Source organism: Lissotriton helveticus, assembly GCF_964261635.1.
Source record: "Lissotriton helveticus chromosome 1_1 unlocalized genomic scaffold, aLisHel1.1 SUPER_1_unloc_78, whole genome shotgun sequence".
NCBI lineage: Eukaryota > Metazoa > Chordata > Amphibia > Caudata > Salamandridae > Lissotriton > Lissotriton helveticus.
The window spans coordinates 423,563-442,549 of record NW_027611723.1 but is presented as its reverse complement, the minus strand read 5'-3'; the positions used below and the strand labels follow the sequence as shown (position 1 = coordinate 442,549).

Below are 18,987 nucleotides of genomic sequence, written 5' to 3'. Positions count from 1 at the left end.
AGCGCAACAATATTTTCTGAAGAGAATACACCACAAGGCGCTGAGATGCCAAGATCCGGATGGCACCGAGGTGATGTCTAAGTTGCGGACCGATGTGCGAATGGGGCCAAAGGCAGCGTAACAATATTTTCTGTATGGAAGATACCAGTAGGCGTTGAGATGCCAAGATTCGGATGGCACCGAGGTGATGTCTAGCAAGTTGCTGTACTGGTGTGGTCATCCTACAATGCTGAAACTCGGCGTGGGTCGCCCCATTAGCCTGTGAGATGGCGTCAGTAGCGGACCGATGTGCGAATAGGCCGAAGGCAGCACAACGCGCCAAGATCCGGATGTCACCGTGGTGGTTTCATAGTTGAGAGGCACTTCATCTGCAGTGGGGCGCCGAGTTCCGAATGGCACCGAGGTGATGTCTAGCAAGTTGCTGTACTGGTGTGGCTATCCTACAATGCTGATAGTCGGCGTGGGGCGCCCCGTTGGCCTGTGAGATTGCGTCAGTAGCGGACCGATGTGCGAATGGGGCCAAAGGCAGCGCAACAATATATTCTGAATTGAAGACACCACAAGGCGCTGAGATGCCAAGTTCCAGATGGCACCGAGGTGGTGTCTAGCAAGTTGTGGTACTGGTGTGGCCATCCTACAATGGTAAAAGTCTGCGTGGGGCGCCCTGTTGGCCTGTGAGATGGTGTCAGTAGCGGACTGATGTGCGAATGGGGCCAAAGGCAGCGCAACAATATTTTCTGACTGACACCACAAGGCGCTGAGATGCCAAGATCCGGATGGCACCGAGGTGATGTCTAAGTTGCGGACCGATGTGCGAATGGGGCCAAAGGCAGCGCAACAATATTTTCTGAAGAGAAGACACCAAAAGGCGCTGAGATTCCAAGATCCGGATGGCACCGAGGTGGTGTCTAGCAAGCTATGCAGTTGAGTTGTGTGCGCACTTGCGGCGAATAGGTCGAAGGCAGCATAACAATGTTTTCTGAATAGAAGACACCACAAGGCGTTGAGATTCGGTTACCACCGAGGTGATGTCTAGCAAGTTGCCGCACTGGTGTGGCCATCCTACAATACTGCTCTGAATAACGGCGTGGGGTGCCCGAAGGGGGGGGGGGGAGGCGGCGTGAATGGGCCTTCCTAGGTGGAGGCTCGTCTGCTGTAGTGGGGCGCCCCTTTACCGTTTCAGTTGCCATTCAGCTGAGTTTCGGCTGCTCTTGATGCTACAGCGACAGGCGGCTGCAAGAGGACTCTCAAAATGGCGGCCTGTTCTTTGGATTTGGGCCTGGTCCACTAAAATGGCCCTGGGACACCTTAGAACTCGGACGCTCGATTTTTTTTTCCTTTCCTGTACATGCAAAAAAAGGTAAATGCCCGGTACGTTACACGCTTCATCTGCCACGATGAACTCTCCAGAGGAACCGAAAAAAAATATAGTTGTGGTAACTATACCATGCATCGTCATATGGAGAGGTGGCACCAATTAATTATAGTGCTGCATAAAAGAGAGATTTGGAGGAGAACCCCTGACCTGCTAGTACATTCATCAAAGAAGTGGCACTGAGATCTTCAGAGGCAAGGGAAACGGTCCCAAATATTTAGAAGAACTTTGGAAAGATTAAAATGACATGTTTAGATTGTGGCAAATTAATTTCATGTGGACAGATGAGTGTTACTCTAATAAATACAGCATATGAACATCATCATAGTCGATGGTTGGTAGAGACATTTTGACTATATCCTGGACCTGACCGTCCTCGCCCAAAATGGCGCCGGAATAAATGGGACTCGTAACTCCTTGTTGTGTACTGGTTGCAGAACCTTGAAATCACGAGATACGTATGCAGTTTTGAAGCACATTGCGGGCGGGGACGAGAATTGATTGAATATTTCGACATCCCTATTGATATTAAGTACTGATGTGTTATTGATTACTGTACTGTTGAAAGTTCGAATTAACGTCACCCATGGTACTTGCCCGCAAATGTATATCTAGATAATTTTATTGTAACTGGCCCTGTCGTATTTTAATTATAAAATGTACGTCCACCGATTCCGTAACTGTTAGACACCTTAGTTCTTGCAACCTAATGGCCCGCCCGTTACGTTCCTCTACAGTGTAAATGTCTATTCATCATATACGATTACAGTTTGCTCCGTGGCAGGCCCACGTGGTTATAGGCTCGTATTTGTATAATGAAATTTTCACAATAAAGGTTTTTAAAAGAAAACATGGTAGTAGTATATACATTGGTAAAGTTTTTAATAATAGTCACTGTTTTAGAATCATTAAAAGGCAAGTGAAATAAAGCAGACCAATTACATGAAGGGTAAAAGGTATAATACGAAGGAACGCAGTAAAGATAAATGGTCAAGGGCTGTTGTGTTTTCTATTCCTGCAACATAAAGTGATCGATAAGAATCTCATATTCAGGCGTATCGGCGACTAAGACAGCAGGTCGACCCTCTTTTGCTCAACGGCTCCGTCATGGGACGAAGAAACGCTCTTTTTCTCGAAAAAAGAATATATTTTACTTGCAGGACAGTTGTAAAATTTCCGGGAAAGTACATTAGCCTGGAACATTATAACATATATTTAAGAAAAAATAATGTTCGGAAGTAATGAAAAGCGTAATTTTTAGGTCATATGACCAAGCCTTTCATCATTACAATAAGAAAAGTAAAATGAACCAATGAAAAGTTTTATTAACAAGTCACATGACTTGTTATGCTTACGTTACGCGCTGCGCGCCCCGGATGACTTCCGGATGCGCTAACGCGGCGCGTCATATGACGCATTACGCGACAACGCAGGTCCAGAATATAGTCAAAATGTCTCCACCAACCAGCGGTCGGAACACAACCCCTTTCAGCAGGCTAAATAGTTCTGTTAAATGACAACAGAAGGGACAGGCAACAAGAACCATCAGTCAAAGAGGGGAGGGCTAGTTCTTCTCTACCGGGTTACATTGGGGCGCTACCGGAACTGATCGAATTGGTAGTCTACAGTGTTTCTGGATGTTTCAGACTGAAGCTGGGGTTAGCATGAGAGCAGCACCATTTCGTAGCTCCGTCGTGGCCATTCCGCAACCAATCATGGCAGCCGCTCTTTATCGTTATTTTGGGCGGGGTGGGTGGCGGAGCCGAGCTGTTTTGCAGCCATCATTGTGTGGAGTTCAGTTCATCTCACTAGTTTTGTATTTGTCATGAGGGGTTGTTCCTAATGTTTCTATTTTAGCGAGGTCAAAAAGAGATCCCATTAGTGGCCTACTGATTTTGCTCGATTCCTTTTCTTTTTTTTTACACGATTTTTCGTTATCTGCAAAGACTAAACAGAGTATTGCGACTCTGTGTTTGTTTGTAAATAGAGAATGAACCAAAGAGAACTAATTCTAAAACAGTAAATACTTGGATAACAATCAATCAAATGGAGAGAGAAGCAGGCACGACGGATTACAACGGGGGCAAAGGCCTGCGTTAACTACCTTTCACTATCTGCAAAGAGAGAGTACTCCTAATAGAAATGAGGGGGGGGGCACCATTCAAAGCAGATCAGTGTGCATAAACACGAAAATGTTTTCACTTACCACGTACTTGACATTCGACAGCTTATGATATTTGCTATTAAAAAACCATTGAAATTCACTGAAAAAACCATAGGTTATAGACCATATATAGTTAGGAATTAGCATTTACAAAACCTTGAAAATTCACTGAAAAAACCATAGGTTATAGACCATATATAGTTAGGAATTAGCATTTAAAAAACCTTATTTTACTCACACAAAACCATTGAAATTCCATATATAGTTAGTTGCACTAACTATATATCGCGCACCCGCAATCCACTGCTGATCATGTCACATATTACATCATTCATGACATGGTCAGTGACATCACTGATGACATCACTGATGACATCTCAAATGACATCACTGATGACATCACTGATGACATCTCAAATGACATCACTGATGACATCACTGATGACATCTCAAATGACATCACTGATGACATCACTGATGACATCTCATTTGACATTACTGATCACATCACTGATGACATCATTCATGTGATAATACGATGAACCTCTTCAGACTCTAATATAACCTTAGATACACTCAGTGTAAACAGACACTCATAGACTGTCACTCATCCATGGAGTTACTCAGACACTTAGTCAGTCATGCAAAGAATCAATCACACCTCCATTTCCTCAACTATACAGTTATACACACCTTACTTATTCAAACATATACTAAAACATATTTACTCACTTATACAATCCTGGATACAAGTTCACAATGATCCATACAGCCACTCACACATTCACTGGCTCCTATGCACAGTTATTTATATATGTCAATCTCACATGTACTGTGTTTTACATATGTACTTACTTTGACATGTAGCACTGAGATATCCATTCACTCACCAATACACTCATGCACACAGTCAACCGCCCATACAGCTGTTTCCACATGCACTTTTGAACCCATACATCTAGTCAATCAACTGCTCACACATCTATGCAGAGAGTCATACACCTCCCAGCCACCCACACACACACTCAGTCTCCCATACAAATGCTTGGGCAACCAATCAATAACCCATACAGTTAATCATATAGCTAATGATCAACACATGCAGCAGTTTACAGAACAACAGACATAATGATGCACAAATTAAGACAGTTTAGTCACTAACCCATGCACTCAGTGAGACACATTTAATCAGTCACTCATACAGTCAGCCATGCCCCTACTAAATCCTTCATCAAGACACTTATACATCCATTCATTCTTCAATATGTAAGACATATTTTAACTTTACAGAATTATACAGTCACTGGATGACGTCATCAGTGATCTCATCAGTGATGTCATTTGAGATGTCATCAGTGATGTCATCAGTGATGTCACTGACCATGTCATGAATGATGTAATATGTGACATGATCAGCAGTGGATTGCGGGTGCGCGATATATAGTTAGTGCAACTAACTATATATGGAATTTCAATGGTTTTGTGTGAGTAAAATAAGGTTTTTTAAATGCTAATTCCTAACTATATATGGTCTATAACCTATGGTTTTTTCAGTGAATTTTCAAGGTTTTGTAAATGCTAATTCCTAACTATATATGGTCTATAACCTATGGTTTTTTCAGTGAATATATATATATATATATATATATAGATAGATATATATATATATATATATATATATATATATATATATATATATATATAGATATAGGTATACTATATCTAAGTAAGGGGTGATTACACCACCTAACCCAGGCTGCAAATGCAGACCTGTGGTGTCTGTTTGGAAGGCTAACCAGGGGTGGCATAATACATGCTGCAGCCCCTGGTAGGCCTTGGGTGCACCTATGCCCTGGGTACCTAGGGTACCTAACAGGGGCTCACAAGGGTGACCCAGTAACCAATCTGGTATGTACCTAAAGTACATGGTATCAATTTAGAGAGAGAACAGCTAGGCTGTGGTCCTGATTAGCAGGGCCACAGCCAGACTAAAGTTGAAAAACCAGTGAATCACAGCAAAAAGTGGGGTTGACCATAGGAAGCAGACCCTACTCTCCTACAATGTGGTCAGACTCTGCCACCTACCGGAGCTTCTGGAGGCCCCAGTCTGGATGTTTCAGCCCCTCAGACAGGTGTCTCACTCCATGGTCCCCCAGCTCATTACTGGTCAGGTCCAGCTCCTTTAGAGACCGGTTTATTAGCAGTGCTGAGGCGATATCTTCACAGCAGGAGCCGGTGAGGGAGCAGCGCATTAACCTGCAGGAGACACAACACACCACACACATCACAACCTGTGACACTCTCTCACAATCCTCCTCTCATTCACAACAGTCTATTCCCCAACTCGAGATGCTGCCGGCAGCTGAGGCCTCCTGGAAGTCAGAACCACCTGCCCTCCTAAGGGAAAGAAGGAAGTGGGGTCTTCAGGGCCCCCCCACTGATGGAGGAATCCCAACCTGTGTTGGATGAATGGTCTGATTTGATTTGATTTGATTTTTAGATTTATAAAGCGCAACAAATGCCTGGAGGCGTCTTGGCGCTGAGGATTCAGATACCATGAGCGGCTAGAATGCGGCAGCCCTAAGGGTCAGATTGAAATAGCCATGTTTTCACTGCCTTCTTGAATGTTTTCAGATCAGGGCTGTTTTTGATTGTTAATGGAAGAAGGTTCCAGGTCTTGGCGGATCTCAGGAGGAAGCTTCTGCCTCCCCCTTGTTTGAATCTAGGGATGTGCACCAGTTTTTGTTGTGTGGATCTAAGGTTCCTGGACGGCTTAGAGTATTTTAAGCATGATGTCAGGACCAAGGGACCTTTACCCTGGAGAGCTTTGAATGTGGAGCACAATGATTTGAACAAAATTATTTTCTTAACCGGTAGCCAGTGGTGTGATCCAAGCTGCTGGGATACTGACTTGTGTTTAGGGATATCAAGAATCAGTCTTGCTGCTGCATTCTGCAGACGTTGTAATTTTTTCAAGAATTGAGTTTGGATCCCCATATATAGGGCATTTCCGTAATCCAACCTGGAGATGGCAAGGGCCGTCCCCACTGTTTTTAAGGCCTTAAAGGGAATGAAGGCACGAATCTTCCTAATCATTTCCAGGATTGCCCAGAAGGTGGAAGGAAGGCCTTTGATTTGGCTGTCAAAGGTCAGCCTGTGGTCAAAGGTAATCCCGGGATTTTTTGCCTTTGGGACAGGTGTGAGGCATTCGCCCAGCTCAGGTGGCCACCATTTCGGAGGCCATGTCAGGGGATTGGCCCCGACTAGTAGTACTTCGGTCTTGCTGCCATTAAGTTTGAGACAGTTAGAGTGCATCCAAGAGTTGACGTGGAGCATACAGTTATTAAAACGGTCAGCAGTCTCCTCTTTATTATTGGTTAATGATACGACTACCTGCGTGTCGTCTGCGTAGGATACCACAGAGAATCCGAACTGTTTAATAAGAGCAGCCAAAGGGGTCACATAAAAATTAAACAATGTAGGGCTCAAGGACGAGCCCTGCTGGACACCACAATGTAAATTGAATGTTTGAGAGCTGGATTCATTTAGTTCGACTCGAAACGATCTATTGGTCAGATAGGATGTTAGTAGAGTCGGGGCAGAATTTTGAAAGCCCAAGCTAGACAGCCTAGTGATTAGGATTTTGTGATTGACGGTGTCGAAGGCCGCCGACAGGTGTAATAATATCAGTGCGGCTTTCCCGCCTTCATCCAGTGTCTTCCTAAGTTGCTCGCTAGCAGTAATTAAGGCAGTTTCGGTTCCATGTCCCTCTCTAAACCCGAATTGTGAGTGGTCAAGTATATTGTTGGAGGAGATAAAGGCAGAGAGTTTGATGTTGAGCAATTTTTCCAGGACCTTTGAGCAGAACGGGATTCTGGAGATTGGCCGATAATTGTTGGGGTCAGCTGGGTCTAGGTGGGGTTTTTTCAGCAAAGGTAGTACAGATGCTGTCTTCCAAGTTTCAGGGAACTTTCCGTGAAGTATAATCTTGGAGAAAAGTTCACTTAAATGTTCACTAAGAATCTCTGGAAAGAGATGAACATTTTTGGGGGGGCAAGGGTCCGAGGGTGCCCCAGATTTTGTACCTTTTATGATTTCAGTCACCTGATGACTGGTTGGGGGGAAAAAGGAGAAACCAGGTTTACTTGAAACAGGGACATTTTTCTGAGGCGGGGTTCATTGGGGAGGTTGGAAAAGGTTCTGTAAACCATCTCTACCTTATCGGTAAATGCCTGGCCCAACATATTGCAGAAGCCTGGGTTATTATCTGTTTTAGTTTTGTCTGGCAGTTTAGCTAATTTCCTGACAGTAGAAAAGAGCTCTTTACTTGAGTTTTATTAAGCCAAAATGTTGGTACTGTAGTAGTTACTTTTCTCTTCAATGATTAATTTTTTATAAGTGGCTAATGTCTGTGCATACTACTTTTTGTATCTTTATTGTAATTTTGTCTCCATCATTTTCAGTTCTCCTACATAACTGTTTTTGTTCCCATAATTTATCTGAGACCATGGTTCGGAAGGTTTGTTCCTTCTGGAGGAAGTGGTTTTAAAAGGTGCAGTAATGTTGGAAGTTTTATTGATCCAAGAGATTATGTTCTGAACTGCCAGGTTGTTATCGACCTGTAGGTCAGGCTTATTTGTCAAAAGTGTGTTTTGCAAGATATTGGTGTTGATTTTTGCCCAGTCTCGGTATTTGTGTGTTGTCGGCAAGTTGGTCCCTGCCTTGCATTGTGCTGTGGCTTTGATGGTGAAAATAATGGCCCTGTGGTCCGACCAAGATACTGGTGGGATTTCAAGAATGTTAATATTAGGGTTGGAGGTGAATAGGCCATCTAGAGTGTGTCCTGCTTCATGAGTGCTTTCTTTAAGGAGTTGTTCCATCCCCAGACCTGACAAGGTATCAAAGGTTTAGTGTTCTTGAGGTCCACAGTGTTTTCTAGATGGTGGTTAAAATCGCCTAGTATGGTGTAATCTGCGTAGTTGATGCTAGATTCCAGTTAAGGGGTAAGATTGTCTAACAAGAAGGCCTGGGCTTTAGGTGGTCAATAGATTAGTAGGCCATTCCAAGAGTCATTAGGACTAAGTGGAATCTGAAAGGATAGCAATTCGCAGTTGAGTGAAGTGCCTAGTGAGGATGTTGTTATAGCTATTCCTTCTTTAGAGATGATGGCTAGCCCGCCACCTCTTTTGTTGATTCTATCTACTCTGGTAATCTGAAAACCTATGGGAAGAGCTTGTAATAAGTCTGGGTCCGAAGAGTCGTTGGCCCAGGTTTCAGTTACAAATACTAAGTCAAGGCAGTGACTTTCTATAACTGTCCTGTAAGTAACTAGAGATATCTCTCCGTGCGAGGAGGCGGGCTGGCGCTCACTATGAGCCAATGACCTCCATGGGCGGCCATCCTTTTTGACCCCCATGCCTGGTGAATGCTGCTTCTCCCCAGGCCAGTCAACCTTCCAGTTGGAGCTGGTGCTTGCTATGGACATCACTTAGGGGTTTTCAGGGGCTCGAGCTCCTGCTTGCTGCTGACCCTTGCTATCACTGGTCTCAGAAGTCAGAGGGCCACAGACTTGGAACAAACAGGTCCATCTAACAACACTTCACTCCCTGCCCGACCTCTAGCCCCAATAAATAGCAATATGTGGATAGGATAACTCTGGAACAAAAAGTGGCAACACTGGCCTCATAGGAGCCCCACGTGTGATTCTGGAATGTATGGCAAGAGGTGCTTGATGTGGGAAAGAACAATGTTATATTCTTTACAATATCATTCTGGCCCACCCACTAGAAGGCAGGATGTGGCACAGCAAGTGGAACTAGGATAGGTCAGTGCTGCAAAAGCATGCTCCCGGTACCAGAGTACTTTCATCAAGTTCAGCAAGCTGCACCTCACTTGCCCATACCCAGCCATTGGGAGAGTGAGTGATGACATCCATTTCAAAGTTGCTGAAGGAAATGTAGCTTTTAAAATTGCATGAACGAGTGTCTTACGTGCACGTTTCTCTTGTGTTTTATCTTTTTTTATTTTTAAATAGTTGGTATAGGATTCATTTCACGGTGTTGTTTTCTTGTACTGAATAAAATGTATTTATCGATTTGCCTTAGGAGGAAGCCGTGTTGAGATGCTCTTGCATTTTGTAACATACAAGGCTGTTGCTGCCTAAGCCACAACTGAATTTCGTTATTTTTATATGGTTTATTGTTTACTTTGCTTCAATAGTTTAATTTGTTTGTAGGGTAACAGTATTTAACATTTTTCAATGATTTATGCTTTTCCTAATGTAACTTATTTTATGTACCACCATTTCTACAATATTGATTGGTTTATGCCTTGTCTCTTTGTTAGTATCGCCTTAAGATACCACTTCACGCCACGTGGAGTGTGCTGTTTCTCGCTTCTCTGAAACTATAAAATGTGCCCTTTCTAGGATGTGCGCCAGGCCTTTCGCTGATTTCTAAGAAGGCAGATTCTATGACAGTCTGTTTATTTGATTTATGCTTAAAGACTTTTCTTTGACTAGCCAGAAACTTTCTCAAGACTTTATCTGTTTCCTCTGAGGCAGAATAGATGTTGGTCCTCTTGTCGATTGCTCTTCTATGGCTTATAAACGGAGTCGATTTATGATAATTCATCATTGAATTATATTTGGTTACGGCTAATTCACTTATGCTATGACATCTCGCAATTGGCTTTATCTTCATCTATATTGCTGATGCTGATTTAAATCTGATTAACTAATTTATTTATGGCTTCTGTAATGATTGAATAAGCCTTTATGGTTTTGACTTTGAATACTGTCCTGGTAATGTTTTCTTCATTTGTTCATGTGCGCCTGTCCTTTGGGAATCGCATGGCTCCAATCCTGTGCATCGGTCCTTTGCATTTATTGTTCCAAAGTGCAGATACTTGTGAGCAATGGCTGCACTGGTAAATCGAGTCTGATCCGGTGCACGCTGTTGGACCAGGGCACACATGTAAGTGCTTCGATTCTTTACGCCATACGCGTTAACACAGATCGACTATTTATTATGTGGATCCGCGATAATTTTTAGGCCATTCAAAGATGGAGGACCACTCTTGCTCTAAATTCAACCTTTGTAAATAGCTGCTGAAACATATTCCACTATTTGTCCTTTATTATCTGCTAATACGACATTACTAATTGAAACTATGAGAAATGCACTTGAGTCAGCTAGTCTGTTTGATTTTTTTATACATCGCTTATGCGTCTTACCCTCTCAAAGATGGCGGCTCCGATTGCACACGCCACATACGTCATCATAGACCGACTGATACAGGGACAGAATCGACTAATTAATGTGTTAATTGGCTATTAGTTGATCACTCGGTAGGGTATATAGGGTATATAAACATCTGACCCAGAACGTCTTTTCGAACTTGAAGATCAGACGTTTCCCTTACACGCCGATACTTTGAGGTAAGCCGTCTTCGCCAACGGATTGACACTTTGGCTCTTTAGTTAACTCTGACTAGCCATGGGTTTAGTAGACTGACCAGTATATTGACTTTGTTACTTTATGGTCACTTTTCCATTTTTGATTATGGAAATGGGTGTTGCGCTACTCGTTAATTATGATTCTGCATGACGGCGCTCATGCCCAATGTAAGATGGCTGCCATTCCTTCGAGCTCTGGTCTCTGCTCAAAAAATATTACTAGCCATTGTCAGACTTTTCCATATGATTAAAACTGTCTGTGATGCGAGATGTCTTTGGCTTTATACTAATTGTCATGCTGCATTATCTGTGCAAACTCGACAACCCCGTCTCAATTTACATTTTGTTACAGATACAGGACATTTAGCATTTGGGTGATACATGGATTTTTGACATATTATTACCAAACAGACAAATAAATGGCCATATGTATCAATTTATGACTGAGCGGTTTCCATTAGAAAACTTTTTGACAATATTAAGATGGCCGACAATTGACTTTGATAAGTGGTTTGATTACTGTTCCTGGTTAAATATGATGTCGATTCGATCTCCATATAGGACAATAGATGTTTGCTATACGCCTCACTTACAGACCATACATTTACGTAATAACAGGATCGCATATGCTGCACTTAGCCCTTTCACCATATTTCCTTGACTTTGATAAGTGGTTTGATTACTGTTCCTTGTTAAATATGATGTCAATTCGATCTCCATATACGATAATAGATGCTTGCTATACGCCACATTTATGGACTATACATTTACGTAATAAACAGGATCGCATATGCTGCACTTAGGCCTTTCACCACATTTTCTTTAAGTCTTTATTATTTCTTTTTTTCGTTCAGGCCTACACTTCCCACAAATCACTAATATCTGAACTTCTTGCACGATGGAACCATAACGATTACTTCGTTCTGAGAAATATGTACAAATGATATTCCTACCCATAGGCCGAACTACATGGGACAGTCTTACTCAAATAATAAAAAAACATTTTGGTTTAAACTGAATTCTGATTCCCATATCGTGTTATTCTACTTTGCGTCTTTTTCACTGTTATGAATAACAATATATCCTCAAGGACTTGGTTAGTCCACATATGCGTAGATGGTCCTGCATTGGCCTGGATTGCCTCCTTTTTAAGTGAGCGCACTTTCCAGGTCTTCTCCACGAAAGCCGCATCTGATATTTGTCCTTTGGCGTATGGCGTCCCTCAGGGGTCCATTCTCAGCCCTTTATTATTTAATATTTACATCAAACCTCTAGCTTCCATCGTAGAGGACGCTGGGCTGACTATTTTTTCATACGCCGATGACACACAAATTGTTTTCTCCCTCTCCAGCACTGAAGGCAACAATGTGTCTAGTCTGAAAATTGGATTGTCACAAGTGGCTGAGTGGATGCAGAGGCATCTCCTCAAGCTAAATGGTGACACGACCGAGATTGTCATCTTGGGGAAACACAAAGATCTCTGGGGCCCGCAACACTGGCCTGGTGCCATGGGTCCCCTTCCTCAACCAGTCCCCGTGGTTCGCAACCTTGGATTCCTCATAGATGACAAGCTCTCTATGAGGCAACAGGCTACCAAGGTGGCTGCCATATGTTTCTCCACCTTGAGAAGGCTCCAGAAAATTCTCTGGATGTTGCCATATGCCACTAGGAGAACCATCATCCAGGCGTTAGTAACATCTCGTCTGGACTATGGTAACGTCCTCTACCTTGGTGCCGATGCTGCGACCATAAATAAACTGCAGGTAGTACAGAATTCATCGGCCCGACTTTTATGTAACATCCCGAGGAGATCTTTGGCCACTCAGGCTCTCCGCGATCTACATTGGCTCAAGGTCCCAAGCCGCATTAAATGTAAATCCCTATGCTACCTTTTTAAAATAAAGCAGGGCTCAGCCCCTCTGTATCTTCAGAGCCTTGTTCAACCTTACAGGCCTAGCCGCACATTAAGATCCTCGGCTAACTGTGACTTTGTCATTCCAAGATTCAAACTTGTGAAGATGGGGGGAAGATCTTTCTCCCATCTAGGCCCCAAATCCTGGAATGCGCTACCCACTGCTCTGAAAACCGAGACTAATATGTTCTGCTTCCGCAAAAAATTGAAAACTTTACTTTTTTAATAGATTTTCGGCCGGTTTAGCTGTCAATAATGCTGTTGTAATGTCCATTTTCTTCTTTAGTCTATCCCTTGCGCCAGGAAACCCACTGCGGGTAGCTGTTGCGTATTATAAGTTTTAAATAAATAAATAAAAAAATGCCCTGAATCTGCAATTGCGCTTGCTATGGATATGTATATTTTATCTACATCCGCTGAACCAAGTGCCAAATTTTCATTGTTTGTTCACAGAATACTTGAATTCCCTGTGTTAAGACTGACAAGGAGCTTTGCCTAAGGTATATGTCTAATATATTAAAACTATATTATTGTGTGAATTAGTATATTTGTCCGCTTATAAGAATCATGTTTGAGTTGATTTGTCCCACATAAGCGATCAAAACGGCATGAGAATAACTTCGATTGGTTGTAGTGTTTTATGCAATAAATGTTGACACTGTTAAAAAATGAGATGATGTTAAATATGTGCTGTCGACACTGAACATGTGCTTAAATGATGACCGCATTAGCTTTTTTCTGTTTGTTCTCCCTGGAATAGGCAAACAATACTTCTTACTGGCATGTAGAATATGTAATTCAAAATGGTTCATCTGGATTTTTCATTGTTCATAAGTATAATAGATGAACTGTATGTACTTCTTTTGTAAATTGATTGAAATTTTCCAAATATAAATATTTTATGTTTTGTATTTCTTATATAGCCCTGAAGAAGTCCGGTCACGAAACGCATTGGCTGACTTATGAATTCTTGGGAGAACATCGATGAGAATAACTGAATTTTATCAATATATACTGCTGATATTGCATTGACTAGGTTGTTACATTTGAACAGTGCCGAGTCATTTTTGTGCAAATTTGTTCGGTAAGCCAAGTTGTTTGGCTCTCCTATATTGGGATTCAGGGGATTGTGTCCCAGATCACCAGCACCTGTCTCTCTTTCTAATTATATGGACTTTCTGAACAGTGCGGGCACAGTAGCCTCAATTCCCCTCTTTGTAGTTTGATGACAACACACATGTAAGTGAGGAGGCTGCTCGGGCATTGAAGGATATTCCCGTCCAGGGTATATGTGGTTATACCCATGCATTGGTGAGGTAGAACAGGTCGTTTGAGGCTTTAACAGGACTCTGTGCTGCTGGGGATTTGAGGCTGCCTCTGCACATTACAAGGCTGCACCAAACATATGAGTACAGCATGGTTTCACAGGAGAGCTGGGGCCGCACCGGAGCATGTGAGGCAATGGCTACGCTTTGGATGCTGCACTGGGTGTACGAGGCTACACATGGCATCCTAGGTTCCTCCTGGGCACATGGAGGTCACGGCTCGGCATCCAATGCTGTATGAAAGTATTTGATAGGGCCATCAAAGTGCCAAGAAGCCAAGTAATTGCTGAAAATTGCCCCATATAAAAAATCTGTACTATATTTGAAAGTATACACAGGATGCTGTGCCTTGGCATTTGGGATTGTGAGGATGTAGCTGGGCATTAAGGCTGCCTTTGCTGTGTCTGGCTGGGTTTAAATTAGGGTGGCATGGCGAGCAAAAGAACAAAGGATTCAACGCAGATCTCGACTGGCGGTGAATGTTTGATTTGTTCTGCATTCCATCCTTCCTTTGTGTGTCATTTGCTTCCTCACCCTAATTGAAGCCGTGCATGCCCAGACGAGGGTCCCCTGCTCACCCTGCCACTAGATTCAATCTAGCCTGGATGATGAGGGGTGATACCACAACACCAATCCCAGGATGGTTGTTTCCAGTACAGAGGGACCCGGATTGACAGATTGGGCAAGACTGTTCCTATAATAAATAGGGTCAAAAATGATTTGCATATGGCTGTGTCTAAACTGGTGTGGAATGGTGAGCAAAAGAATGATGATGGATTTAACACCAATCTCTAGATTTGTGGTGACTGTTTAATTTGGTCCATATTCCGACCATCACTTATGTGTCTTTTGCTTTGCATTTTGAGCAAAGCGTCATGGTTTGAGATTGTGCCAGGCCCTTTACTGCTGTACCTGTACATGTGGTGGATGTAACAGGGAAAGTGGTGGCTGTACCTGGGCATGTGGTGGCTGTACCTGGGCATGTAGTGGCTGTACCTGGGCATGTGGGGGCTGTACCTGGGCATGTGGTGGCTGTACTTGGGCATGTGGTAGCTGTACTTGGGCATGTAGTGGCTATACCTGGGCATGTAGTGGCTGTGCTTTAGCATGTAGTGGATGTACTTGGGCATGTGGTGGTTGTAGTTGGGCATGTGGTGGCTGTACCTGGGCATGTGGTGGCTGTACTTGGGCATGTGGTGGCTGTATGTGGGCATGTGGTGGCTGTATGTGGGCATGTGGTGGCTGTACCTGGGCATGTGGTGGATTTACTTGGGCTTGTGGTGGCTGTACCATGGCATGTGGTGGCTGTACTTGGGCATGTGGTGGCTGTACCTGGGCATGTGGTGGCTGTACATGGGCATGTGGAGGCTGTACCCGGGCATGTAGTGGCTGTGCTTTAGCATGTGGTGGATGTACTTGGGCATGTGGTGGTTGTAGTTGGGCATGTGGGCATGTGGTGGCTGTACCTGGGAATGTGGTGGCTGTACCTGGGAATGTGGTGGCTGTGCTTTAGCATGTGGTGGATGTACTTGGGAAAGTGGTGGCTGTAATTGGGCATGTGGTGGGTGTACCTTAGCATGTGGTGGCAGTACCTTAGCATGTGGTGGCTGTGCCTGGGCATGTGGTGGCTGTACCTCGGCATGGGGTGGCTGAGCCTGGGCACGTGGTGGGTGTACCTTGGCATGTGGTGGCTGTACCTGGGCATGTGGTGGCTGTACCTTAGCATGTGGTGGCTGTGCCTGGGCATGTGGAGGCTGTACCTGGGCATGTGGTGGCTGTACCTGGGCATGGAGTGGCTGTACTTGAGCATTTGGTGGCTGTACCTGGGCATGTGGTGGCTGTAGCTCGGCATGTGGTAGCTGTACATGGGCATGTGGTGGCTGTACTTGGGCATGTGGTGGCTGTACCTGGGCATGTGGTGGCTGTACATGGGCATGTGGTGGCTGTACCTCGGCATGTAGTGGCTGTGCTTTAGCATGTGGTGGCTGTAATTGGGCATGTGGTGTCTGTACTTGGGCATGTGGAGGCAGTACTTGGGCATGTGGTGGCTGTACCTGGGCATGTGGTGTCTGTACTTGGGCATGTGGAGGCAGTACCTGGGCATGTGGTGGCTGTACCTGGGCATGTGGTGGCTATACTTGGGCATGTGGTGGCTGTAAGTGGGCATTTGGTGGCTAAACCTGTGCACGTGGCGGCTGTACCTGGGCATGTGGTGGCTGCAGCTTGGCAGAGGTGGATGTACTTGGCCATTTGGTGGCTGCACTTGGGCTTGAGGTGGCTGTACCAGTGCATGTGGTGGCAGTACCAGGGCATGTGGTGGCAGTACCTGGGCATGTGGTGGCTGTACCTCGGCATGTGGTGGCAGTACCTGGGCATGTGGTGGCTGCACCTTGGCATGTGGTGGCAGTACCAGGGCATGTGGTGGCAGTACCTGGCATATGGTGGCTGTACCTGGGCATGTGGTGGCTGTACCTGGGCATTTGGTGTTCTACCTGGGCATGTGGTGGGTGTACCTGGGCATGTGGTGGGTGTATCTAGGTATGTGGTGGCTGTGCCTGGAGATGTGGTGGCTGTACCTGGGCATGTGGTGGCTGTACCTGGGCATGTGATGGCTGTACCTTGGCATGTGGTGGCTGTACTTGGGCATGTGGTGGCTGTACCATGGCATGGGGTGGCTGTACTTGGGCATGTGGTGGCTGTAACTGGGCATGTGGTGGCTGTACCTTGGCATGTGGTGGCTGTACCTGGGCATGTGGTGGCTGTACCTGGGCATGTGATGGCTGTACCTGGGCATGTGGTGGCTGTACTTGGGCATGTGGTAGCTGTACTTGGGCATGTAGTGGCTATACCTGGGCATGTAGTGGCTGTGCTTTAGCATGTGGTGGATGTACTTGGGCATGTGGTGGTTGTAGTTGGGCATGTGGTGGCTGTACCTGGGCATGTGGTGGCTGTACCTGGGCATGTGATGGCTGTACCTGGGCATGTGGTGGCTGTACCTGGGCATGTGGTGGCTGTACCTGGGCATGTGATGGCTGTACCTGGGCATGTGGTGGCTGTACTTGGGCATGTGGTGGCTGTGCTTTGGCATGAGGTGCCTGTATGTGGACATGTGGTGGCTGTACTTGGGCATGTGGTGGCTGTACCTGGGCATGTGGTGAATGTACCTCGGCATGGGGTGGCTGTGCCTGGGCATGTGGTGGCTATACCTCGGCATGGGGTGGCTATACCTCGGCATGGGGTGGCTGTGCCTGGGCATGTGGTGGCTATACCTCAGCATGTGGTGGCTGTGCCTGGTCATGTGGTGAATGTACCTCGGCATGGGGTGGCTGAGCCTGGGCATGTGGTTGCTGTACCTCGGCATGGGGTGGCTGAGCCTGGGCATGTGGTGGCTGTACCTTGGCATGTGGTGGCTGTACCTGGGCATGTGGTGGCTGTACCTTGGCATGTGGTGACTGTAGCCAGACATGTGGGGACTGAGCCTGGGCATGTGGTAGCTGTACTAGGGCATGTGGTGGGTGTACCTTGGCATGTGGTGGCTGTACCTAGGTATGTGGTGGCTTTACCTGGGAATGTGGTGGCTGTACCTTGGCATGTGGTGACTGTAGCCAGGCATGTGGTGGCTGTACCTGGGCATGTGGTGGCTGTACTTGGGCATGTGGTGGCTGTACTTGGGCATGTAGTGGCTATACCTGGGCATGTAGTGGCTGTGCTTTAGCATGTGGTGGATGTACTTGGGCATGTGGTGGTTGTAGTTGGGCATGTGGTGGCTGTACCTGGGCATGTGGTGGCTGTACTTGGGCATGTGGTGGCTGTATGTGGGCATGTGGTGGCTGTACCTGGTCATGTGGTGGATTTACTTGGGCATGTGGTGGCTGTACCATGGCATGTGGTGGCTGTACCTGGGCATGTGGTGGCTGTACCTGGGCATGTGGTGGCTGTACATGGGCATGCGGTGGCTGTACATGGGCATGTGGTGGCTGTACATGGGCATGTGGTGGCTGTACCTGGGCATGTAGTGGCTGTGCTTTAGCATGTGGTGGATGTACTTGGGCATGTGGTGGTTGTAGTTGGGCATGTGGGCATGTGGTGGCTGTACCTGGGAATGTGGTGGCTGTACCTGGGCATGTAGTGGCTGTGCTTTAGCATGTGGTGGATGTACTTGGGAAAGTGGTGGCTGTAATTGGGCATGTGGTGGCTGTACCTTAGCATGTGGTGGCAGTACCTTAGCATGTGGTGGCTGTGCCTGGGCATGCGGTGGCTGTACCTCGGCATGGGGTGGCTGAGCCTGGGCACATGGTGGGTGTACCTTGGCATGTGGTGACTGTACCTGGGCATGTGGTGGCTGTACCTTAGCATGTGGTGGCTGTGCCTGGGCATGTGGAGGCTGTACCTGGGAATGTGGTGGCTGTACTTGGGCATGCAGTGGCTGTACTTGGGCATTTGGTGGCTGTACCCGGGCATGTGGTGGCTGTAGCTCGGCATGTGGTAGCTGTACATGGGCATGTGGTGGGTGTACTTGGGCATGTGGTGGCTGTACCTGGGCATGTGGTGGCTGTACATGGGCATGTGGTGGCTGTACCTCGGCATGTAGTGGCTGTGCTTTAGCATGTGGTGGCTGTAATTGGGCATGTGGTGTCTGTACTTGGGCATGTGGTGGCTGTACCTGGGCATGTGGTGTCTGTACTTGGGCATGTGGAGGCAGTACCTGGGCATGTGGTGGCTGTACCTGGGCATGTGGTGGCTATACTTGGGCAT

General features: G+C 45.8%; 1 protein-coding gene across 1 annotated transcript in view; it reads right to left on the bottom strand.

Moving 5' to 3' along the window:
* LOC144806481 (ribonuclease inhibitor-like) overlaps positions 1–18,987 on the bottom strand; it is a 247,136-nt gene that overhangs the window by 132,846 nt on the left and 95,303 nt on the right. Inside the window, exon 5 of the mRNA XM_078672836.1 lies at positions 5,625–5,795. Within this exon, the coding sequence (XP_078528962.1) occupies positions 5,625–5,795 (171 nt within the window). The remainder of the gene's footprint in view (positions 1–5,624; positions 5,796–18,987) is intronic.